This window comes from Staurois parvus, unplaced genomic scaffold, assembly GCF_062004578.1.
Source record: "Staurois parvus isolate SC_StPar_1 unplaced genomic scaffold, SC_StPar_1.0 ptg000191l, whole genome shotgun sequence".
Lineage (NCBI taxonomy): Eukaryota > Metazoa > Chordata > Amphibia > Anura > Ranidae > Staurois > Staurois parvus.
Window position 1 is genome coordinate 714,262 of NW_028317987.1, and position 27,774 is coordinate 742,035.

A 27,774-nucleotide genomic window follows, 5' to 3' on the forward strand; every position below is an offset into this window, starting at 1 on the left:
TTGGATAATAAATGGCTTCATGTGATCATCATCCTTCAATAAAAGAGCAGATCAGTCGTATTTCAATATCAATGCCAAAATGTCACAATTTCTGCCAGGGGATGCAAACTTTTGAGCACAACTGTATATATATATATATATTTAATGACATTTATTGCTTACTTATACGTACACAGCTGTATCTTTTTATCAAATTTTTTTATCTGCATTTGTGTTTTGACACGGTGGAGGACCCTGGGGAGGCTGCACTACCAATACCCCCCCCCAGGTGATCCAGGATATGGAGAGAATTGTCGTTGTTCACCTGGTGACGTCTGCTGGGGCTCATCCTGGGACTAAGGAAAATGGGTCTCCGAGTGTGTCCTCCTGAGAAGATGTCTGTGTTGGAGGTGAGGGCTGCTGCAGTGGTGGAGGTGAAGGCTGCTGCAGTGGTGGAGGTGAGGGCTGCTGCAGTGGTGGAGGTGAAGGCTGCTGCAGTGGTGGAGGTGAGGGCTGCTGCAGTGGTGGAGGTGAGGGCTGCTGCAGTGGTGGAGGTGAGGGCTGCTGCAGTGGTGGAGGTGAGGGCTGCTGCAGTGGTGGAGGTGAGGGCTGCTGCAGTGGTGGAGGTGAGGGCTGCTGCAGTGGTGGAGGTGAGGGCTGCTGCAGTGGTGGAGGTGAGGGCTGCTGCAGTGGTGGAGGTGAGGGCTGCTGCAGTGGTGGGCTGCTGTGTGTTGTGGCTTTGTGCAGCGGTGCCATCTTGGCTGGAGGAGTCCGCTGCAGAAGAGGGGACTGGCGGTCTGACCGAGGCTGCTGTGTGGGCTTCTTTTTCACCATTAGCACCGACTGTACATCTCGTGTTCCCCCAGCTAGTGCTGCTGTTTCCAGGACCCCTCCTCTGCCCCACTTGCTTCATTTATCTCAGATGGTGGAGGACGTGCAGAACGCGGTCAGCACATAACCTGTCCCGGCCCAGCGCATGCGCACTGCGGGTTCAAAGACATTTTCTAGCAAAAATACTGATTGTTACATGGAAACAAAAAGTGTCAGAAATGGCTTGGGGGGGGTCAATGTCCTATTCCTGATCTGTGCCGGCTGTCCCATGTCCTGGTATGAAGACGTCTCCTCTTCTCTCTGTATTGCTTCCTTTGTGTGAGATCCCCGGTGATCCTGCCAGTCCCTCTGCTTCCCTGTCACTTTCATGGTCAGTTCTCCATCCATGCTGAAAACAAAGCCTGCTCTCCTTCAATGATAAGACTTGTCCTGACACCCCCCCTGCTCAGCCATGCACTGGGAAGACCAGTAAACAGAAGTCAATTGTGCTGTTGTTTCTCCTCCCCATATGCAGCTGAGAACAGAGGGAATGTGATCACTTATAAAAAGGGGAACAATGTATTTCTAATGTTTTTCTATCTATACACAAATGCTTTGCCTTTCTTTTTATGTTTACCTGAACTGGTTGTATTACAAGGTGAAGACTTACATACAGATCACCTTCTATCCTTCCATGTCTACTGTAGTCAGAAGTGTATTAGTATGAATCCATGCCTGAAGAAGGAGAGTAAGGGGTCTGCTGATAGAAATTAATTGGACGAATGTGACACAAATTCATGCAGCCCTTACAGATTCTGGCCATAATTTAACACATTGATTTCCTATGACCGTCAGCTCCATCTAGTGACCATAATGAGGTATTATTCATGAAATACCTCAATCAGTAAAAGTATCTCAATACTGCATTATGGCCACTAGATGGAGCCAAGAATATCAGAGTATGAAATAAAATATGGCCAATGTTCATCACAGCTGGATGAACGCCGGTCACATTCGTTCAACTCATTCTTTTATTTTTAAATAGATCTCCAAGTGTTTGTGAAATCTCCCACCACAAAATGTACTCAGCCAATGACAGGTCAGGACATTTTTATTCTCCTCATGATATGTATGGCCAACCCGGTCCCACACTTCATCCATGTCTTTGGGGGCCTCTCATCTCCTTATGAACTGTTTCTTCCATGATGAAGATCAGCCATGGAGTATATCTGAGGTGTATATCAGGGTGTGCTTCTTCCCCACATGAGAGCTGGGATGTCCAGCAACATTCATCTAGAAGACATTTCCCGCACTCAAGGCACTAATACACCTCCAGGGTTGTATGGGACCCCTGATGTACAGGAAGACAGGACTTCAGTGAGGAACATTTCCCTCACTCAGGACAGGAAAGTGGCTTCTCCCTGTGTGACATCTCTGATGGATAGAAAGATTGGACTTCTGTGAAAAACATTTCCCGCACTCAGGACAAGGATACGGCTTCTCCCCTGTGTGAGATCTCTGATGTATGTAAAGATTAGACATATGTGAAAAACATTTCCCGCACTCAAGACAGGAATACGGCTTCTCTCCCGTGTGAGATCTCTGATGTTTGTAAAGGTTGTACTTCACTGAAAAACATTTCCCACACTCAGGACAGCAATATGGCTTCTCACCCGTGTGAGATCTCTGATGTATGCAAAGACTGGACTTCCATGAAAAATGTTTCCCGCACTCATGACAAGAATATGGCTTCTCCCCAGTGTGAGATCTCTGATGTGAAACAAGCTCTGATTTTTGAAAAAAACTTTTCCCACAATCAGAACAGGAAAATGGCTTCTCCCCTGTGTGCAGTCTTTGATGTGTGCTAAGGTGAACCTTCTGTGAAAATGTTTTCCCGCACTCAGGACAGGAATATGGTTTCTCAGCTGTGTGAAGCCTCTGATGTTTTTTAAGATTAGACTTTTTTGAAAAACATTTCCCGCACTCAGGACAGGAATACGGCTTCTCCCCCGTGTGAGATCTCTGATGTTCATCAAGATAGCATTTAAAATGGAAACCCTTCCCGCACTCAGGACAGGAAAAGCTTTTCCCTGTTGGAAGAACAGCCCGGTCCCGCACAGTCTGAGGTTCTTCAGGATACAAGGAATCCGATGGTCCATCTACACTGGGTGGTGCCGGATGGACATTGGAGGGAGCCGGGTTTTCTCCTGGACTATACTGTGTGATGTCCTCATCTTCTACTTTCCAGTCTGGAGACAAAGTGAGACAATCCTCGGAGGTTTTCCTCATCTCCCGGCCATGGACTAAAATACAAAGACAAAGAGGATTACTAGACAGGAGCTGATTGGTTCCCCCAAACAGGACTCCGCCCACATCAGGCAAGATGGGGAACACAGCTCAGGAAAGTGACCAGGGGATTCCAGGCTGATATCACCCAGTCCCCGCCCTACTCTGGACCAATCAGTGAGCAGTATGGGTGGAGGAATGGATTTAGTGTTCATGACCCACCTGTGCTGATCTCTGTAGGAGTGTCCTCCTCTATAAATGTCCCCGTTATTCCATCCTCCTCCATAGACTGCTGATCATCCCTCACATACGCCTCTTCTTCTTCTGCTTTCACCTCAAATTCTATATCGATTGGATCTCCACTCTAAATCAAGGAAATGAGAGAAAACATCATCTGTAAAATATAAGGTCACATGAAAAACTCCACACATTGTCTCTAGGAGTCCATGTTCTAGATGCTCCATCCCACCAACCTTGTAATAGTGAGGGATGGTGTGACCTTCCTGTGTGGAATCCCGGGAATACAGAGGATGGGGACATCTCTCTGGCGGGTTCCTGGTATTAGGTGGCTCCATCATATCCTTGTGTCCTTCTGAAAACTCCTCCATCACTCCATACTCCTCATCCTCCTCTTTATACTCTTCTTTAACATCAATATTATCATCCCCGAGGATTCCACTCTGAAAGATATAATAAAACATTCATTGTAACAAACATGCTGTGTATAAATCACAACTACCAATAATTGTCATCATCTACCTGATGATGGTGAGGGATGGTGTGACCTTCCTGTGTGGAATCCCGGGAATACAGAGGACGGGGACATCTCTCTGGTGGGTTCCTGTAGCTGGATGACTCCACCATGGTGTCCTGGTACAGATCTTTGTGTTCTTTTAGAAGCTCTGACTCCTCCATCCCCCCATCCTCATCCTCCTCCTCTTTTATCTCTTCTTTAACCTCAACTTTAGGATCTCTCAGGTTTCCACTCTGAATATATAATAAAAATGCCATCAATGGTAACAATGCAGATAATGTACAGATCCTGAAGAAGATAAAAATGATGTAGCGCTAAAACACCCAGTTATAGCATCAGTACCTTAGGACATATAGCATAATGTTGAAATACTATATAAACGTAATACATATATGTGCGTGATGATACTAACAAGGTAAAAGATAGAAAACAGATGTGCAACCCCTACACACAGTGCACATATATAGATATAAAGTCCAGTGATCCTGTATCAATATTTTCACTCAAACAGAGTCCATGGACTGTATGTGGACCCGCAACACCACCACGTGCAATCCAAAATCAGCTGAAGTGGCCTCTCACCTCCTCCCTGCGACCCTGCAGGGCCACAGAGCTTTAACAGATCCCCACTGAGTCAAGGTATGCTTCCTCTTGAGTGGATGGTTTCTTTAGTATATTCCCAGTATACAACTTCCACCTCTCCTATAGTATTCTCCGAGGTAAGCTGAGCAGGATGGACCCCAGCTCAAGCCCCCATAGGATAAAGGAAGCAAAAGACATCCTCCATAGTGTAAAACCGTTTAATAAATGCCAGAAAATAAATGTATAGTACACTCACATTTGCCAGATGAAATACAAGCTGTTTCCCATACCATGGGTGTAAGCGTGTGGCTGAGGGTGTACCAAGATGGCGCCGCGCCGGAAGTGCGTCACCACGTATTGCCGTCGACGCGTTGCGTCACGTGACCCCGTGACTTCCTCAGGACTCAAGTGACACGTGACCACGGGGTCACGTGACGCATCTTGGTACACCCTCAGCCACACGCTTACACCCATGGTATGGGAAACAGCTTGTATTTCATCTGGCAAATGTGAGTGTACTATACATTTATTTTCTGGCATTTATTAAACGGTTTTACACTATGGAGGATGTCTTTTGCTTCCTTTATCCTATGGGGGCTTGAGCTGGGGTCCATCCTGCTCAGCTTACCTCGGAGAATACTATAGGAGAGGTGGAAGTTGTATACTGGGAATATACTAAAGAAACCATCCACTCAAGAGGAAGCATACCTTGACTCAGTGGGGATCTGTTAAAGCTCTGTGGCCCTGCAGGGTCGCAGGGAGGAGGTGAGAGGCCACTTCAGCTGATTTTGGATTGCACGTGGTGGTGTTGCGGGTCCACATACAGTCCATGGACTCTGTTTGAGTGAAAATATTGATATAGGATCACTGGACTTTATATCTATATATGTGCACTGTGTGTAGGGGTTGCACATCTGTTTTCTATCTTTTACCTTGTTAGTATCATCACGCACATATATGTATTACGTTTATATAGTATTTCAACATTATGCTATATGTCCTAAGGTACTGATGCTATAACTGGGTGTTTTAGCGCTACATCATTTTTATCTTCTTCTGCATTTTGTTTGATCTTGGGGTATTGGATCAGATGTCAGCAGCTTCACACATCTATTAATTGTATTTTACATAGTAGCGCAAGCAGATTTCAAATATAATAATGTACAGATCCTAACGATACTATCAGTGATTGTTCCTCATCTACCTGATGATGGTGAGGGATGGTGTGACCTTCCTGTGTGGAATCCCGGGAATACAGAGGACGGGGACATCTCTCTGGTGGGTTCCTGGTATTAGGTGGCTCCATCATATCCTTGTGTCCTTCCGAAAACACCTCCATCACTCCATACTCCTCATCCTCCTCTTTATACTCTTCTTTAACATCAATATTATCATCCCCGAGGATTCCACTCTGAAAGATATAATAAAACATTCATTGTAACAAACATGCTGTGTATAAATCACAACTACCAATAATTGTCATCATCTACCTGATGATGGTGAGGGATGGTGTGACCTTCCTGTGTGGAATCCCGGGAATACAGAGGACGGGGACATCTCTCTGGTGGGTTCCCATGACTGGATCCATCTGTAGGAAACACACACACTGACTGAATCCATTGTTTCTATGTGTTTATCAGATGATGGGGGATCTAGGTGGATCCTCCGTACTGCTCTCTCCTTTACAATAAAGTCTCCTCTTACCCGGTGATGTGAGGGGCGGCTGATTGTCCATCATGACGTCCTTGTAGAGATCCTTGTGTCCTTCTAAATACTCCCACTCCTCCATGGAGAAATAGACAGTGACACCCTGACACCTTATAGGAACCTGACACACACAATGATACAGTCACCATCCAGACACATCCCTTGTCTGTTACTGGAGAATGTCCCAGAATTCCCGGCACCGCTCACCTCTCCTGTCAGCAGCTCCATCATCTTCTTGGTGACTTCTAGAATCTTCTGCATGTTGTGTCTCTCAGGGTTTAGGGAGTCACATGGAGGCACTGTGATGGTCATATGATCACCTGACTTCAGAAGAGGAAATCTCTGCATTGAGGAACCAATAGGAATATCATGTTAGAATCCCAGAATCCTCCTCACCTCTCCGGTCAGGTCTGTGTGATGTCATGTGACCTCCCAGAATCCTCCTCACCTCTCTGGTCAGGTCTGTGTGATGTCATGTGACCTCCCAGAATCCTCCTCACCTCTCTGGTCAGGTCTGTGTGTTATTAATAGAGATAAGGGCAGCACAGTGGCTAAATGGTTAGCACTTCTGCCTGGCAGTACTAAGGTCGCTGGTTCGAATCCCAGCCATGGCACCATCTACCTGGAGTTTGCATATTCTCCCTGTGCCTGCGTGGGTTTCCTCTCACACTCCAAAGACATGCTGGTAGGTGAATTGGCTCCTGTCTAAATTGTCCCTAGTATATGTATGTAAGAATGTGAGTTAGGGACCTTAGATTGTACACCCCTTGAGGGTTAGGGACTGATGTGAATGTACAATATATATGTAAAGCACTGTGCAAATTGACGGTGCTATATAAGTACCTGAAATAAATATATAATAAAGAGTGATGTCATGTGACCTCCCAGAATCCTCCTCACCTCTCCGGTCAGGTCTGTGTTTTATTAATAGAGAGAAGAGTGACGTCATGTGACCTCCCAGAATCCTCCTCACCTCTCCGGTCAGGTCTGTGTTTTATTAATAGAGATAAGAGTGACGTCATGTGACCTCCCAGAATCCTCCTCACCTCTCCGGTCAGGTCTGTGTTTTATTAATAGAGAGAAGAGTGACGTCATGTGACCTCCCAGAATCCTCCTCACCTCTCCGGTCAGGTCTGTGTTTTATTAATAGAGATGAGAGTCATGTCATGTGACCTCCCAGAATCCTCCTCACCTCTCCGGTCAGGTCTGTGTTTTATTAATAGAGATAAGAGTGACGTCATGTGACCTCCCAGAATCCTCCTCACCTCTCCAGTCAGGTCTGTGTTTTATTAATAGAGATGAGAGTGATGTCATGTGACCTCCCAGAATCCTCCTCACCTCTCCGGTCAGGTCTGTGTTTTATTAATAGAGATAAGAGTGATGTCATGTGACCTCCCAGAATCCTCCTCACCTCTCCGGTCAGGTCTGTGTTTTATTAATAGAGATAAGAGTGATGTCATGTGACCTCCCAGAATCCTCCTCACCTCTCCGGTCAGCAGGTAGATGATCTCCAGGGTGAGGTTTAGTATCTTCTCAGTCATGTGACTCCGGTCCTCCTCCATCCTCATTGGTGCCATCATGTGATCTATACAGGTCTCCTTGTAGACGGATAACTTTGGGAAATGAAAGTAAGAATGATTTGGATGGTATTGGTCACACAATAATAGGATGTGGATGTGAGGGGGGAATAGGAGGGTTGCTGGACATTGAAGAATTACTCCCCCCATGGGAAGACATTTAGTTTGGACTGTTTAGTGTTTGTTACATCTTGAAGGTCCTGGAACCCTCTTGGTTCGTCGGATCAGAAATTCCCTTTTCTCTGTTGGGATTGTTTTGTTTCTGAACTGGTTTGCAGCTGAATCAGGACTCCTCTAAGAACAAGTGCTCACTGAGTGAAGGAATGTCCTTCTCTATGTTACTTGAAATTCCAGAACATATCACATGACCAGTGAGACAATAAGATTACATTACATTACATGGAGTTTATATAGCACCAAAGGGTTTGCTCAGCGCTGTACAATAGAGGGGGGGACAATACATGAAACATTACAGCAACTACAAACAGCCCATGAGGGGTTAGAGGGCCCTACTCTTTCGAGCTTACAATCTAGGAGGGAGGGGGTAGTGGTACAGGAGGAAATGGCTGTGGGGGATGGAGTGGTAGAAGGAGGGAAGGGCAGCGGCTGTTAGGTGAGGGTGGGGTAGGCTTCCCTGAAGAGGTGGGTTTTCAGGGAGCGCCTGAAGGTGAGGAGGGAAGGTGACAGTCTGATGGATTGGGGTAGTGAGTTCCAGAGGATGGGGGAAGACCTGGAGAAGTCTTGCAGTCGTGCGTGGGAGGAGGAGACCAGGGAGCAGGATAGAAGGAGGTCCTGTGAAGAGCGAAGGGTACGGGTAGAGTGGTACCTGGGAATCAGGTCGGTGAGGTAGTCAGGGGCAGTGTTGTGAACGGCTTTATAGGTCAGAGTGAGCAGTTTGAATTTACTGCGTTGGGCAACCGGGAGCCAGTGGAGGGAGAGGCAGAGGGGGGTGGAGCCAGTGGCAGGGATAGGCAGAGGGGGGTGGAGCCAGTGGAGGGAGAGGCAGAGGGGGGTGGAGCCAGTGGAGGGAGAGGCAGAGGGGGGTGGCAGAGGTGGAGCGGGTGGTGAGGTGGATGAGTCTGGCCGCTGAGTTCAGGATGGTCTGAAGCGGGGAGAGCCTGCACTGGGGTAGGCCGGTGAGGAGGGAGTTGCAGTAGTCAAGGCGTGAGATAATCAGGGAGTGTACGAGTAGTTTAGTGGTGTCTGGGGTAAGGAAGGAGCGTATTTTGGCGATATTGCGGAGGTGGAGCCTGCATGTATTTGTAAGTGATTTGACATGAGGGAGGAAGGAGAGGTTAGAGTCCAGAATGACTCCAAGGACTTTGGCTTGGTTAAGATGGTTAAGATTGGCAGTTCTGTAAGGTCAGAAAAATAAGTACAGGTGGGGGGAGGGCCACCACAGACCCAGAGACCTCCCCTCCCTCTGAGTCCCCTGACACCTTCAGCCCCCTATTCCCCCAAAGCCCTGCAGCCTGACTACCCCCTAAAAGGTCCCAGATTCCCCCTTCAGAGGCCCTAAAGTCTTTCAGCTTTACTAAACCATCACAGCCCCTCAGCTCCTCTACTTCCCTCAGACCCCTCAGTATTTCCCTCCCTCTGACACCAATGATGGAACATATTCTTCATGGCCGGCTGGGGAATGTTTCCTTCCTCCTGAGCAGCAATGTAAGGGGCTCTATGCTCCATACTCCTGACCCCGGCACTCCATCATTGTGTTGGCTGCATAGTGTAATGATTGCCCATTGGCTGCCTGTGTAGTGTCATCATTGCCCTTTGTAGGCCATGTATGGTCAGGATGGTCCTTGTCTTGTCTATTTATTGTCAGTGCTGTTTGTTTAGAGGACCATATTACTAGAATTTATCTCCACAATGAGGAGAATTGGGGGAATGTTCTGCCCCTGAAGGGGTTCATCTGGGTTCCCACACTATATATGTGTGTATCATCATCTGCTGGAGATAAAAGACGTCACAGTGACTATGGAGGAAGAGGACAGACATGACTATGGAGGAAGAGGACGGACGTGACTATGGAGGAAGAGGACAGACGTGACTATGGAGGAAGAGGACGGACGTGACTATGGAGGAAGAGGACGGACATGACTATGGAGGGAGAGGACGGACGTGACTATGGAGGAAGAGGACAGACATGACTATGGAGGAAGAGGAAGGACGTGACTATGGAGGAAGAGGAAGGACGTGACTATGGAGGAAGAGGAAGGACGTGACTATGGAGGAAGAGGACGGACATGACGGGGGGGGTTACTGGGTGTAAATAGCAAATAACATTTTATTACCTCCTCTGCTGCCAGTACCACCAATGTCTCCTCTTCTTTGTGCCACATGGAACTTTCTGTCTGTACCTGACATCACTTCCTGTCTGTACCTGACATCACTTCCCTTCTGTATTCCATAGAGACTTCCTGTTTGGGTATAAGCGAGATCACCACCTTGTGGAGCTTAGAGGAACTGCAGCCCTGAGAAGAGAAATGTCTCATGGTGTGATCCCTTGTGCTGTGTTCAGCATTTTGAATGTTTTCTTGTCATATTTGCCCTTTAACCCCTTCCATATCGGGTACTTTTCCCCCCTTCCTGCCCAGGACAATTTTCAGGTTCCCCTATCCTTCATTCAGGAGGTCCAGTCCCCACCATCTGGGGATACAGTATGTATGGTAGGTATATGTGAGCGCACAAACATGGATATCAGCCGCTATGCACAAGGTAACCAAGTAACACCTGACAATCAGCAATGTAAATAATAGTGTGCAGCATGAAAATTATTGTAAAAGGTCAAAAAGGTACATAAAAGTGACATAAATATTCACAAATTGATTCTGAAAAATAAACTCATGTGATATAAATAACACCAGACATATAAAAGTTCATAAAGTGACTAAGTGCTCATATATCCTGTACAGTCCTGGAAACGGTGCTGTGCAATCAGGTCTGGAAGAAATGCGCACTCACCGGAACGCGTAAAATAATGTGCGTTTTGTAATAAATCCTGCTGTCATCTAATGGTCATCTCAGGGCAGGAATAGAGTAAACTCCCTCTTATGGGGGATGGGTCCTGGGACTTTAAGATGATGAATCAGGGATTTCCAGAGTTCCCCTTAAGGGATGGATGGGTGCAGCTCACTGGGTGTAATAGAGGCTCCCTCTCTGTGAACTGGGCAGTGGATGTCTGTAAATCAATACTCCCCGGGGGAGTCAAGGCAAACACATCCCATAGTGTAGTAGTATGAATATGTAATGAGATAATAATAGATATCCAGATAAAACACATAGGGTGAGTAAGCAAAACCGCATGGACTAACCAGCCAGAGTTAAAGATGGCCGCCGGAGCTCCACGTTGCTCCAGCGGTGTGACATCATGGCGTTATTGGCTCCTCCTTACGTGTTTTGTGCACCCGCAGGTCATCTGAGGGGAACACCAATAATGCCGTCAGTTTATATAGACGACTGTGCATGCGCATTATACATGCGCCATCTTTGAGAAGACGTAACTTAGTGCGCACGCGTGGCTAAGTGGACGCCATTTTTCCTTAGGTATATTGAAGGATACAAGCTGGAGTGACATATACACGTGTCAGCAAATACACAGTAAATATTAGATAGTAGTGGGGTCCGGATAGGTCAGTAAGTAGTGATCAGTTGTTGGATCAAAACAAGGCGATATAAGAAAAGGGACAACAATTGAGTGTCCTAAATCCAGGCATATACCAAGGGAAGAATGGAAGCTGAGGTGTCATATATGTCAGGGGAAACATACCATAGAAATCATTATAATTCCCAACAATATACTATATAGTCACTAACAATGATATACCACCAGATATAAATATATATATATACCAAGGGAAGAATGGAAGCTGAGGTGTCCTATATGTCAGGGAAACATACCATATAAATCATTATAATTCCCAACAATATACTATATAGTCATCAACAATGATATACCACCAGATATAAATATATATATATACCAAGGGAAGAATGGAAGCTGAGGTGTCATATATGTCAGGGGAAACATACCATATAAATCATTATAATTCCCAACAATATACTATATAGTCATCAACAATGATATACCACCAGATATAAATATATATATATATACCAAGGGAAGAATGGAAGCTGAGGTGTCATATATGTCAGGGAAACATACCATAGAAATCATTATAATTCCCAACAATATACTATATAGTCATCAACAATGATATACCACCAGATATAAATATATATATATACCAAGGGAAGAATGGAAGCTGAGGTGTCATATATGTCAGGGGAAACATACCATATAAATCATTATAATTCCCAACAATATACTATATAGTCATCAACAATGATATACCACCAGATATAAATATATATATATATACCAAGGGAAGAATGGAAGCTGAGGTGTCTTATATGTCAGGGGAAACATACCATAGAAATCATTATAATTCCCAACAATATACTATATAGTCACTAACAATGATATACCACCAGATATAAATATATATATATACCAAGGGAAGAATGGAAGCTGAGGTGTCATATATGTCAGGGAAACATACCATAGAAATCATTATAATTCCCAACAATATACTATATAGTCATCAATGATATACCACCAGATATAAATATATATATATACCAAGGGAAGAATGGAAGCTGAGGTCTCATATATGTCAGGGAAACATACCATAGAAATCATTATAATTCCCAACAATATACTATATAGTCATCAACAATGATATACCACCAGATATAAATATATATATATACCAAGGGAAGAATGGAAGCTGAGGTGTCATATATGTCAGGGGAAACATACCATAGAAATCATTATAATTCCCAACAATATACTATATAGTCATCAACAATGATATACCACCAGATATAAATATATATATATACCAAGGGAAGAATGGAAGCTGAGGTGTCATATATGTCAGGGGAAACATACCATAGAAATCATTATAATTCCCAACAATATACTATATAGTCACTAACAATGATATACCACCAGATATAAATATATATATATATATACCAAGGGAAGAATGGAAGCTGAGGTGTCATATATGTCAGGGAAACATACCATAGAAATCATTATAATTCCCAACAATATACTATATAGTCATCAACAATGATATACCACCAGATATAAATATATATATATACCAAGGGAAGAATGGAAGCTGAGGTGTCATATATGTCAGGGAAACATACCATAGAAATCATTATAATTCCCAACAATATACTATATAGTCACTAACAATGATATACCACCAGATATAAATATATATATATATATATACCAAGGGAAGAATGGAAGCTGAGGTCTCATATATGTCAGGGGAAACATACCATATAAATCATTATAATTCCCAACAATATACTATATAGTCATCAACAATGATATACCACCAGATATAAATATATATATATACCAAGGGAAGAATGGAAGCTGAGGTGTCATATATGTCAGGGGAAACATACCATAGAAATCATTATAATTCCCAACAATGATATACCACCAGATATAAATATATATATATACCAAGGGAAGAATGGAAGCTGAGGTGTCATATATGTCAGGGAAACATACCATATAAATCATTATAATTCCCAACAATATACTATATAGTCACTAACAATGATATACCACCAGATATAAATATATATATATATAGTGTGTAAACGTGGGATTATATTATATATTATTATCTGGGAATACAAGTCATTCACACTCCACTGGTAGACAACAAGGTCCCCCAATCAGTCCGTCACCTTCCAGTCTCTGCAGCAGAATACCAGGATGGAGTCTAGATGACGCCTCCCACTGACTCCGCCCCCCTCCATGACTTGGATTCCTGAGTGGAGATGACACCTTGGAAGAGGACTGAACCCCAAATGTCTATCAGACAAACTATGAAGGTCCAAACTCCCTCAGATTCAGAAATGAGATGACATTTCACAGAGGAGAGATTCATTTATACTTTACCAGGTGAGGAGAGCTGTGGTGGATGATAGGACCGCCCCCGAGGATTCCCAATGGCTGCTCCCCATAGAATCTGTTCTGGTATGGAGAGTCTGGATTGGTGGAGAGTGGAGATGAGGATCAGATGAGTGTCTGTGAAGATCCGTGTGCTCCGTCCAGTGTCAGTCCCTGTCTGAGAGCCCCTCCCCTTTTATATCCAACATCCCCTTATCTAAGGAAAAGAGGTGTGGCTTAGAGTATTTACCCGCATCTGATTGGCCGACATTTCTGTTGCTGTTCCCTCTCTCCGGAGGTTTCCATTTCCAGAGATGTTTCCTCTGTTAATGATTGGGACACAGACAATGCAATCTTCATACATACATGGAGGCCCTCTGCCATTCACAGAGGAGATGTTTCTGATCCCCTCCCCCGACACATGACCTCCCAGCCTGCAGATTCAGAGTGAAGGAGAAATCTTCCACACTTATCAGCTGCTCATTGGAGGACCTTTCCCATCCCCCAACCTCCACACACAGCCACAATGCCAATGTGAACGGGGTGATCAGGGAGTAATCAGACACATTCATAACACCCTGAGCACACTCCTGCAGCCTATTAGTGCCCATTTCCCTCTCTATGTCTCAGCAGATCTCCTGCAGCCTATTAGCTCCCATTTCCCTCTCTATGTCTCAGCGGATCTCCTGCAGCCTATTAGCACCCATTTCCCTCTCTATGTCTCAGCGGATCTCCTGCAGCCTATTAGCACCCATTTCCCTTTCTATGTCTCAGCAGATCTCCTGCAGCCTATTAGCACCCATTTCCCTCTCTATGTCTCAGCGGATCCCCTGCAGCCTATTAGCACCCATTTCCCTCTCTATGTCTCAGCGGATCTCCTGCAGCCTATTAGCTTCCATTTCCCTTTCTATGTCTCAGCAGATCTCCTGCAGCCTATTAGCACCCATTTCCCTCTCTATGTCTCAGCGGATCCCCTGCAGCCTATTAGCACCCATTTCCCTCTCTATGTCTCAGCGGATCTCCTGCAGCCTATTAGCTTCCATTTCCCTTTCTATGTGTCTGTACTCTGTGGGGGTGGGACTTGGGAGAATAAGACTCTGTGGGGGCGGGACTTGGTGAGCAGTACCCTGTGGGGGCGGGACTTGGTGAGCAGTACTCTGTGGGGGCGGGACTTGGTGAGCAGTACTCTGTGGGGGCGGGATTATGATTCGATTTACTATTCCATTCATTTTCTGCTCATATAAAGATGGAATTCAGATATAAAGACGGGAAGTATGGAGCAGAGAAATCAATAGACCTCCCAGCAATGTTATTACCAGGCTGCAGCTAGGGGGAGCTCTAATGTCACCCCAGCAGAGGGATCCCATCTAGCCCACATTAACCCTCTCACTGCCAGAGCTGGTTTTGCAGTGTGTAGGAGTCTGGGATGCGTTTTGTTGAGGTGGGGGAGGGGTTATGAATTGTTTCCATTCTCACTGTAGAATGTGCTGCAACAAAAGTGACATGAAGGCTCCTCCCACACTGATCGCGGGACACGTATGACTTTTTGCTGCATTTCTGCCATGTTTTTACCGTGTTTGCATTGCACTTTTTAAAGATCATGTGACTCAAAATCCGCACCAAACCCTCACCGTGGGGGCATTGTTGGTTTGTTCTGCGGCGGTTTCCATTGATTTCAATGGGGAGGGGCGTTCTTGGAGCGTTTTCTTACCACCCCAAACCTGCAGCAAAGATGTGACAAGCAGGATTTTGAAAAACGCAGCGGCCCCGCATCGGCTGAGTGTGAAGAGTTCCAGGAATACACGGTCACATGATGTTCTTCTACTAACACAAACCTGGGAGAACACCGGATGGGGTGACAGCAGAGTGACCGATAATGACACACATTGAGCTGCCGATAAAACTTCATTTCCAGAGTCCCCCCACAATACAGGAGGGGGCGCTATGTACTGTGGGGTCTGGGGGAAGGAATCCGGGAGGGAAATGTCATCTGCAGAACATTTCATACTCTGCTCTAGATTTATAAATGTCAGCGACGTGCGATGATTGACACCCCCTTACCCAGATAATGGGGACTTGTAATCTGACAGATTCACACAGGAGTTGTTCATTGCTGAAGGAGCCCCGAGAAACCTTTGGAGGAACCCTGACTGAGGAAGGCTGGACTAGGCAGTCATATATTTCTGTCCCCCTTGGTGGGAGTGGAGGTGACCCCTCTATAAGGATCTACAGTCCATACACACCCAGCACAAGGCCGGGGTCACACTACCAGACGCTTCTCGGGGCTGCAGTTCCTCTGAGCTCCACAAGGTGGGGATCTCACTTCTACCCAGACAGGAAGTCTCTATGGAAGACAGGAAGTGATGTCAGGTACAGACAGGAAGTGATGTCAGGTACAGACAGGAAGTGAAGTTAGTCACAGTAAGGAAGTGATGTAATGTACACACAGGAAGTTCCGGGTAAGATGTGAGGCAGGAGGAAGCAGAGAGGAGACGTTGGTGGAAGTGGCAGCAGAGGAGGTAATAAGATGTTATTATTATTATTATACAGGATTTATGGCACCAACAGTTTGCTCAGCACTTTACATTATAACGGGAGACAATACAGATCAATACAGTTCAATACAAGAGGGATAGGAGGGCCCTGATCCTGGGAGCTTACAATCTAGGAGATTTCCTATTTGCAACCAGTAACCCCCCCATCATGTCCATCCTCTTCCTCCATAGTCACGTCCGTCCTCTTCCTCCATAGTCACGTCCGTCCTCTTCCTCCATAGTCACGTCCGTCCTCTTCCCCCATAGGCACGTCCGTCCTCTTCCTCCATAGTCACGTCCGTCCTCTTATCCTAAAGTCACGTCCGTCCTCTTCCTCCATAGTCACGTCCGTCCTCTTCCTCCATAGTCACGTCCGTCCTCTTCCTCCATAGTCACTGTGACATCTTTTATCTCCAGCAGATGATGATACACACATATATAGTGTGGGAACCCAGATTAACCCCTTCAGGGGCAGAACATTCCCCCACTTCCGGGGCCGGAACATTCTCCTCATTGTGGAGAGGTGTCACCTTCTCACCTCACCAGTCTATACTAATGGATTATATGACTTTTATTAGTTGCGGGGGATGGAGAATCCTAAAATATCACACTGACCTCACAACTCCTCCTCCCAATGTTCCTCCATCCAGAGTCTATAAGTCCTATGACATCACACTGACCTCACAGCTCCTCCTCCCAATGTCCCTCCAACTAGAGTCAGAGATTCCTATGACATCACACTGACCTCACAGCTCCTCCTCCCAATGTTCCTCCATCCAGAGTCTATAAGTCCTATGACATCACACTGACCTCACAGCTCCTCCTCCCAATGTTCCTCCATCCAGAGTCTATAAGTCCTATGACATCACACTGACCTCACAGCTCCTCCTCCCAATGTCCCTCCAACTAGAGTCAGAGAATCCTATGACATCACACTGACCTCACAGCTCCTCCTCCCAATGTCCCTCCATCCAGAGTCAGAGAATCCTATGACATCACACAGTCCTCACAGCTCCTCCTCCCCCCAATGTCCCTCCATCCAGAGTCAGAGAATCCTATGACATCACACTGACCTCACAGCTCCTCCTCCCAATGTCCCTACATCCAGAGTCACAGAATCCTATGACATCACACCGACCTCACAGCTCCTCCTCCCAATGTCCCTCCATCTAGAGTCAGAGAATCCTATGACATCACACCGACCTCACAGCTCCTCCTCCCAATGTCCCTCCATCCAGAGTCAGAGAATCCTATGACATCACACTGACCTCACAGCTCCTCCTCCCAATGTCCCTCCATCCAGAGTCAGAGAGTCCTATGACATCACACTGACCTCACAGCTCCTCCTCCCAATGTCCCTCCATCCAGAGTCAGAGAATCCTATGACATCACACTGACCTCACAGCTCCTCCTCCCAATGTCCCTCCATCCAGAGTCAGAGAATCCTATGACATCACACTGACCTCACAGCTCCTCCTCCTAATGTCCCTCTAGGAATGACCGATAAAATTATATCATATATCGGGGTCTCCAAACTTTCTAAACAAAGGGCCAGTTTACTGTCTTCAGACTTCAGGGGGTCTGACTGTGGACAGTGATAGTAGAAAACATCCTGGCATCAGTGGGAGTAAACAGTGTCCCATCATTGGTGTCATTGGGGGACTAGTGACCTGTGGTTGATGTCAGTGGAAGGAATAGTGCCCCATCGATGGTATTGGTGGGGGGAAGATAGTGATCTATTGTTGGTGTAAGAGTCAGAAATGATGCCCCATCATTGGTGTCATTGGGGGACTAGTGACCTGTGGTTGATGTCAGTGGAAGGAATAGTGCCCCATCGGTGGTATTGGTGGGGGGGGGATAGTGATCTATTGTTGGTGTAAGAGTCAGAAATGATGCCCCATCATTGGTGTCAATGGGGGGAATAGTGCCCCGGGGGCTAGATAAAGGCAAGCAAAGGGCTGTTTCCGGCCCTCGGCTGCAGTTTCAAGCCGTGTTCATTTTGTTGACTAAACTATTTGAGTCGACTAAAATACGACTAAAACTAAAATAATTCAGATGACTAAAATGCAATTAAAACTAAAAGACTGACAAATCCTAAATGGAAGTTTGGCATCAAAACTGGTTTGTAGGTAACTGGCATCAGGTACAGGAGAGCTAGAAAAGGACATAAATGAAGATATCTGGAAAGGATGGAACTGAAGGCTAACATAGCAGAAACAACAAGACTGGATGGCCCCGTGGGGTTACCATGGACACTGTGACATCACCATCACTGACATGTAACATGGAACAGATGGAATTAAAAATGTATTAGACATGAAGGAATGATCTCCTAGATTGTCAGCTCTAACAAGCCGGCCCTCTGTTTCCTCTGCTACCAAATTGTATTGTAACTGTAATGTCTGCCTTCATTTTGTACAGCGCTGAGCACACTGTTGGTGCCATATAAATCCTGTATAATAATAATAATAATTTATCTCCTTTCTTCTTATTCTATGGTCTTAGGATGTGGGGGACCCTTGGCATCCTCATAAGCAAATCAGAACTGTAGATCCTGTGTTGTGTTATGACGTCAGAATTCCTTATACCCTGCGTAGTGTGGGGGTCCTGTGGGGGGGAATTATACCTCAGCCTGAAGTGAGCTTTAATAAAATGGAGACCTGAATGGAGAGGTGAGGAGGATTCTGGGAATATCATTTGATGTGACTATTTGTGTTCAGATGTAGAGTTTTCCTCCTGTGAAGTCTGGAGATCATATGACATCACATTGCCTCCACCTCCCTCCCTGATAGAAGAGAGAAAGAAGAAGAAGATTCTAGAAGTCACCAGAGAGATCACTGAGCTGCTGACAGGAGAGGTGAGCGGTGCCGGGAATTCTGGGACATTCTCCAGTAACAGACAAGGGATGTGTCTGGATGGTGACTGTATCATTGTGTGTGTCAGGTTCCTATAAGGTGTCAGGGTGTCACTGTCTATTTCTCCATGGAGGAGTGGGAGTATTTAGAAGGACACAAGGATCTCTACAAGGACGTCATGATGGACAATCAGCCGCCCCTCACATCACCGGGTAAGAGGAGACTTTATTGTAAAGGAGAGAGCAGTACGGAGGATCCACCTAGATCCCCCATCATCTGATAAACACATAGAAACAATGGATTCAGTCAGTGTGTGTGTTTCCTACAGATGGATCCAGTCATGGGAACCCACCAGAGAGATGTCCCCGTCCTCTGTATTCCCGGGATTCCACACAGGAAGGTCACACCATCCCTCACCATCATCAGGTAGATGAGGAACAATCACTGATAGTATCATTAGGATCTGTACATTATCTGCATTGTTACCATTGATGTCATTTTATTATATCTTTCAGAGTGGAATCCTCGGGGATGATAATATTGTTGTTAAGGAAGAATTTAAAGAGGAGGATGAGGAGTATGGAGTGATGGAGGAGTTTTCAGAAGGACACAAGGATATGATGGAGCCACCTAATACCAGGAACCCACCAGAGAGATGTCCCCGTCCTCTGTATTCCCGGGATTCCACACAGGAAGGTCACACCATCCCTCACCATTACAAGGTTGGTGGGATGGAGAATCTAGAATATGGTCTCACAGAAGTGATTGTTTTTTATGTGATATCACAATATTGGAGTTTATGTTTTACAGATGAGCTCTTCTATTATTGTTTTGTTTTAGGTTGAAGATCTGATAGATATAAAAGTTGAGGTGAAATCAGAAGAAGAAGAAGAAGAAGAAGAGGCGTATGTGAGGGATGATCAGCAGTCTATGGAGGAGGATGGAATAACGGGGACATTTATAGAGGAGGACACTCCTACAGAGATCAGCACAGGTGGGTCATGAACACTAAATCCATTCCTCCACCCATACTGCTCACTGATTGGTCCAGAGTAGGGCGGGGACTGGGTGATATCAGCCTGTAATCCCCTGGTCACTTTCCTGAGCTGTGTTCCCCGTCCTGTATTCCTGGATTTCTCTCGGATAATCTTCCTTCTCTGTGCTGCAGACACAATTTATGTATCTAGACTGGATTTATGGAGGTTCTGGGGTTCAGCTGGCAGCAATATGTTGATTTTAACCATAGACATTATTAGACCTAAGCACCGGGGGCATGTGATTTGGGTCTTCTGTCCCATGACCGGGTCTAGCAAGATCTCTGACAGAACAATTCTCCCAGAGATACTTACTCTGAGTGCAGTCTCAGGAGATGGGAGGCAGCGGTGTGGGACCTCTGCAACTTGTCTACAGTAAACATTTAATGTTCCACTGAATACCAATATTATGAGACCTGAACCGTACACTGTATAAGTTATATTGTACATTACATACTCCTGACCCCTGCACTATATACTCTATGTTGTACATTACATACTCCTGACCCCTGCACTATATACTCTATGTTGTACATTACATACTCCTGACCCCTGCACTATATACTCTATGTTGTACATTACATACTCCTGACCCCTGCACTATATACTCTATGTTGTACATTACATACTCCTGACCCCTGCGCTATATACTCTATGTTGTACATTACATACTCCTGACCCCTGCGCTCTATACTCTATATTGTACATTACATATTCCTGACCCCTGCACTATATACACTATGTTGTACATTACATACTCCTGACCCCTGCACTATATACTTTCTGTTGTACGTTACATACTCCTGACCCCTGCACTATATACTCTATGTTGTACATTACATACTCCTGACCCCTGCACTATATACTCTATGCTGTATGTTACATACTCCTGACCCCTGCACTATATACTCTATGTTGTACATTACATACTCCTGACCCCTGCACTATATACTCTATGTTGTACATTACATACTCCTGACCCCTGCACTATATACTCTATGTTGTACATTACATACTCCTGACCCCTGCACTATATACTCTATGTTGTGGATTACATCATTCTAATACCGTACTGTACTGAGTCCTAACTTTTGTATCTTATATAAGTTGTACATTACATTGGCCTTACTTCTTTTGCACTCATTTTCTCCCAGCTGGACATTTTATATCGGATGATGTGATTGGAGCACAGACTTTTACATGGTGATAATAATGTGATAACTTCCTCCAACTTTGGACCCTTAAACAGAAAGTGATAATGGGGGAGGAGTCAATACCCCAATGATGGTGGTCTTCAGGATCAGTCCAGTCTTCATCTTGGTTGTTCTCCCCCCATCCTCACTCTCTGACCTCTGGTGGGGCTCAGCCCCGCTGTTCTTCATGACTAAATCATGGACTAAATAAGGAAGTGCAGTACTTCTTGTGTTGGGAAGATGGTGATGAGTGATAGAGGGGGTGGGGACCCTCGTCCTATAATCCCCTCATCACTGTCCCTCCTATAAAAGACAGTTCTGGTTGTTTCCTCACTCTCTGACTAAGGTCCATGAATAAAGAAATGACCTGGTAGGAGATCAGAGGAGCCATTTCCTAGTTCCCTTGAGGGTGGAATTGTAAGCTCCTCAGAGACCAAGCTGCCTGATGTGGGCGGAGTCCTGGTTTGGGGGAACCAATCAGCTCCTGTCTAGTAATCCTCTTTGTCTTTGTATTTTAGTCCATGGCCGGGAGATGAGGAAAACCTCCGAGGATTGTCTCACTTTGTCTCCAGACTGGAAAGTAGAAGATGAGGACATCACACAGTATAGTCCAGGAGAAAACCCGGCTCCCTCCAATGTCCATCCGGCACCACCCAGTGTAGATGGGCCATCGGATTCCTTGTATCCTGAGGAACCTCAGACTGTGCGGGACCGGGCCGGCCTTCCAACAGGGAAGAGGTTCTCCTGTCCTGAGTGTGGGAAATGTTTTTCAGTGAAGTTCAGTCTTTCCAGACATCAGAGATCACACACGGGGGAGAAGCCGTATTCCTGTCCTGATTGCAGGAAATGTTTTTCATTGAAGTCCCATCTTTCCACACATCAGAGATCTCACACGGGGGTGATGCCATATTCCTGTTCTGAGTGTGGAAAATGTTTTTCACACATATCCAATCTTTATAAACATCAGAGGTCTCATTTGGGGGAGAAGCCATATTTCTGCCCTGAGTGCGGGAAATGTTTTTCAGTGAAGTCCAGTCTTTCCAGACATCAGAGATCACACACGGGGGAGAAGCCGTATTCCTGTCTTGAGTGCGGGAAATGTTTTTCACGGAAGTCCCATCTCTCCATACATCAGAGATCTCACACGGGGGTGATGCCATATTCCTGTTCTGAGTGTGGAAAATGTTTTTCACAGATATCCAATCTTCACATACATCAGAGATCACACACGGGGGAAAAGCCATATTCCTGTTCTAAGTGTGGGAAAAGTTTTTCACATAGATCCAATCTTTACACACATCAGAGATCTCACAATTGGGAAAAGCCACTTTCCTGTCCTGAGTGAGAGAATTGTTCCTCACTGAAGTCCTGTGTTCCTGTACATCAGGGGTCCCACACAATGCTGGAGGTGTATTAGTGCCTTGAGTGCGGGAAATGTCTTCTAGATGAATGTTGCTGGACATCCCAGCTCTCATGTGGGGAAGAAGCACACCCTGATATACACCTCAGATATACTCCATGGCTGATCTTCATCATGGAAGAAACAGTTCATAAGGAGATCAGAGGTCCCCAAAGATATGGATGAAATGTGTGACCAGGTTGGCTATTGATGGAAGGAAAAGAATAAAAATGGAGTCCTGACCTGTGATTGGCTGAGTACATTTTGTGGTGGGAGATTTCACAAACACTTAGAGGTCTGTTTAAAAATAAATATTTCTACCTCCTGTATACCGGACACTTCCCCCCCTTCCTGCCCAGGCTGACTGGTAACTATCAGCGCTCTCACACTTTGAATGACAATTACACAGTCATGCAACATTGTACCCAAATTATATTGTTATCATTTTTTTCACACAAATAGATATTTATTTTGGTGGTATTTAAACACCACTTTTTACCATTTTTTCTTGTTTTTACAAATAAATCGTCTTTCCTTATAAATGTAGACAAAGGTGTATTCTGCGCCATTTCTTGGGTACAATAACCCCAATCAGTGTCTATGATTCAGTGTGTAGGAGAGTTATAGAGTCTACAAACTATGGGATAGATGTCTGAAAATCCATCATGTCTGATGACGGCAGATCTCATTTCTGAGGATCAAAAACACCAGAACGGTACAAATTGTCAGAACTTTATCTGTGAGGAAATAATCCGTATACAATTCATGGAAACAGGCGGGATCTGGAATGAAGGAGATTCCCTACTAATTCTCACAAAGTAACCGACATCCCAGTTCTGTATTTGTGATAATTGGAAGATGAAATAAAACACAATAATGTGCAAAAATATATATTTATTAATAATATAAATCAGTACAAAATGGGGATGAAATATAATAGGTGATGATAAATAATAAACAATACAAGATAACAGTACAATGATCTAATCCACAATAATGGGGAGAAATACAAGCCAGCAATTACTGCCAAATATTAATGAATTACATCCAACTGTCTGGAAATGTCGTGTAAGAAATCAGTAACTCAGCAACATGTGACAACAGATATACAAATCCCCCCCGTGATCTCTCTACAGCCAGATATTCAACGCTCAACGTGTACCTTGCCATGACTTGATCTGGAATCCCATACACAGGCCAATCCAATCCGCTTACAATCTGAGATGAAGATGTAATGTTACATGAAGTAGTCTACCTTGTCATATATATACTGTATACATCCAGCTAAACCATTTTGAGTCTAGACCTACTAGCCAGGCACAATCCTTACTCTCCACCAGTTGCCCCACCCAACCTTGCCCAGGTCCACCTCCAACCCCACCCTCAGCCCATCCCCCAACCCTGTCCCTAGCCCTGCCCCCAACCACACCCACTTAAAACTTATGAAATTACATTTTTCTTTAGAATAAAGAGTCCAAAATATAAAAAAACTGCAATTATAACTTTATTATGTCAATTTAAACATCACAGCAATAGCAATAGGGGGCAATCAAAATATCAAGTTTTACAGCTTTAAACCTGCAGTGAACATTTTGTATTTCTTTTGTTTATCTCCTGCATCTTTAGTAACTGCAGTAAAGTCTCTTTTAAAAGATGTAAGTTTAGTTTACAGAAGTATAGCATAAGAAAAAGTGCTTATTTTGATGCCAAAAAACATGGAATAATAATTACTGTAAACATGTTGTATTTCTTATCTCCAGCAGAGACCTTAGAGAAGTGCGGCATTAAGAAAAAAGAAAAAAGTGCCTCTATTGATGGCCAAAAAACATAAATAACAATAGTAAACATTTTGCATTTTTTATCTCCAGCATCTTATTAAAAGAGAGCTTAGAGAAGTAGTGCATTAAGAATAAACAAAGAAGTGCTTATTTAGATGCCAAAAAACATGGCATAACAATAGTAACCATTGTAACATAGAGCAGCCATGGTTTGTGTTGTACAGCAGGACCAAGACTTGTGTAATACATTTTTTCTGATGCAAAATACCACTTTAATGGCTGTGTGTGGATTGTATTCTATTCAATTAAGAAAATAAAACACCAAAAAATAATTATTTGGATGCCAAAAAGCAGTAGGAAGCCAGTTTCACATCAAGATTTGCTATGGTTTTCATTGTACAGCAGGACCAAGACTTGTGTAACGTCCCCTTTCTGATACAAAATACCACTCCAATGGCTGTGTGTGGATTGTAATCTTTTAGTGGTGGTCCATTAACAGCAATCATCAGAAGATCATCCAAAGTCTCCCGTGTCAGTGATGAACGATAGACCGTATTTATTCTGATTTGGTAGCTATAGCCACGTTCACATGAGGCGATTGTTGGGGAAGTACGGCACAGAAATTGATCAGAGGGAGTATGTTGCTGAATCTTTCTGCTGATTCAGTCTTTTCAGAGTCTCAATAAAAGAGTCCATTTTGAATGGAGAGTTTGAGGTCAGCCCACTCTGCTTCTAACAGCTCAATGTTGTCTTCAAACTGATTATCAAAAACATGTTTTGCAATTCTGTGCAACTCAGCCCATCCAAAGTTGGGGATGTGAGCTTTGTCTGGCCAAGACACGCTGTTCAATATATGGACAGATTGTACAATATCTGAGGAGAACGAGGAAAGCCTCAAAATGAAATCTCTGCTTTGGCCAATACAGATTGGCCTATAGACTGAAATTCTGTCACCAGCTTGAAGGTTGGTCAGCTGCAGCCCATGTCGTTTTCCATCTTCTGTAAACTTACTAAGAAATTCAAGTTCGTTTTTTCCTTTCCCATCAGAAAGATCCTGAAGAGTTTTAGCTGCTTGTTCTAGTTTGTTTTTTACCTGACAGATCATAAGTTCCTTGTTCTGAAGACTCTCTGACAAAGGTTTCAGCTTGCTAGAAAATCGAATAGGAAATGTAAAAGTTTCACAAACGTCATCTGTTTCAGGTCTTTCAGGATGCCTTTAACTTTAGCAGATTCACATGATCCCTCAGATGATATCTGCTCAGAATGGCTCCCTACTGTCTTCCAGTGTTGCAGAAAAGCACACAAGGCCTCGACTTTGCTGCATAACCAGCGCACTGTGTGTACATCTTTCATTTTCAAGATTTCCTCAAAGTGTCTGCGAGATCTTTACTGGTTGGCAACCCTTCTTGATCCACGTTACAAGGGTGAAGGTGCAGAGCTCATCCAGTCTTCCCAGAGGGAGCAGAGGATGAAACATCCTGAGGACGCCTTGAAATTGTGCAACACCTTTCCAGACACTGGGAGGTCACCATTTCCTGGACAACGTGTTTCTGAGGCTTCATTCTGTCAAAGGAAGAGCGGTGGAGAAGGCGGCCAGCTGACCGATTAAACAGTTCTTTAGTCATCAGCACCCAGGACTGTTAGGTTTAAGCACCCATCGGCAGGGTCTGCATCATATGGTGCAGGATTATCTAGGGGCAAGAACAGACTTGGAGACCTTTCCAACTGATCATCCACTGGGTTACTGGGTCTTGAGGATGGATCACTGGCCAGAACTTGCTCAATATGCCATCGAGCTACTGGCCTGTCCTGCATCCAGCGTGCTTTCTGAACAGACATTCAGTGCTGCTGGAGGTTTTGTGATGGATAAGAGTGCGTCTGTCCACAGACTCCACTGACCAACTGACATTTATCAACATGAATCAATCCTGGATAATTTTTCTATAATTTTTAACAGTTCTTAACTGCAGGGCCCATGTCTGCACCCAGCAATAGTAACTGTGAGGGGACACAGTGTTCAGGCACCATCAACACTGAAGGCCACATTGTTCTACACCTGTATGAGAGGTGCATTACATATAATTAGAATTTTTAGAGCCGGGTCCAATCCTGCACTTGTCAAGAATAACTCTGAAGGGTTACGGTGTCAGTCCTGCTGCAGCAGGTTCTATACATTGTACAGATGTGCAACTTTGCAGGTAGTTTAAGGGACCCCCAGGCATGATATTTAAATGAATATTTATTTTTTTTACTTTAAGCCAGTGCTTCTCAAATAGTGGGGCGCGCCCCCCAGGAAGGGCGTGAGGCTCCGTCAAGAGGGGTGCGTACAGGGGTGGGCAGAGGGCTGCTGTCTCTTACCTGGCTCCCACGATGATCCATCCAGGAAGCGCTGCTCCTTCCGTCACTCTGGCCACTCCCTCACTCCTGCCGCTTGGCTCCGCCTCCTCACCGGTGATTGGCCGCCAGAACTGTAGCTCAGGAAAGGTACACAGGTGGCCAATCACGGGCGAGGAGGCGGAGCTGAGCGGACCCGCGAAAATCGAGTGAGGGAAAAGCCGGTAAGTGTGCAGTGCAGAGGTGCTGCTGCAACCACATATGCTGGCTGCAGCAGCACCATACTGCAACAGGGGTCAGCAAGTGTCATTGGTGTCAGTGGGAGGAATAGTGCTGCATCATTGGTGTCACTGATACTAATGATGGGGCATTATTCCTCCCACTGACACCAACGATGGGGCACTATTCCTCCCACTGACACCAATGATGGGGCACTATTCCTCCCACTGATACTAATGATGGGGCATTATTCCTCCCACTGACACCAATGATGGGGCACTATTCCTCCCACTGACACCAATGATGGGGCACTATTCCACTGACACCAATGATGGGGCACTATTCCTCCCACTGACACCAATGATGGGGCACTATTCCTCCCACTGACACCAATGATGGGGCACTATTCCTCCCACTGATACCAATGATGGGGCACTATTCCTCCCACTGACACCAATGATGGGGCACTATTCCTCCCACTGACACCAATGATGGGGCATTATTCCTCCCACTGACACCAATGATGGGGCACTATTCCTCCCACTGATACTAATGATGGGGCACTATTCCTCCCACTGACACCAATGATGGGGCACTATTCCTCCCACTGACACCAATGATGGGGCACTATTCCTCCCACTGACACCAATGATGGGGCACTATTCCTACTTATAACAATTTTATAGACAAATGATACTATTTACAGTCGCGCGGGGGGGGCGCAAATTGTTTTCTTCTTCCTAGGGG

At 45.0% G+C, this 27,774-nt stretch overlaps 1 protein-coding gene and 1 pseudogene across 1 annotated transcript; one reads left to right on the top strand and one right to left on the bottom strand.

The window, feature by feature from the left end:
• Positions 1–1,882: 1,882 nt before the first annotated feature.
• Positions 1,883–3,143, bottom strand: LOC149461822 (uncharacterized; annotated as a pseudogene).
• Positions 3,144–19,476: 16,333 nt separating this feature from the next.
• LOC149461823 (uncharacterized) lies at positions 19,477–20,075 on the top strand. The gene is made up of 2 exons (XM_089677711.1): positions 19,477–19,792; positions 19,911–20,075. Exons 1-2 carry the CDS (start codon positions 19,562–19,564, stop codon positions 20,073–20,075), a joined length of 396 nt encoding a protein of 131 aa, XP_089533837.1. The 5' UTR covers positions 19,477–19,561.
• The last annotated feature ends 7,699 nt before the right edge of the window (positions 20,076–27,774 follow it).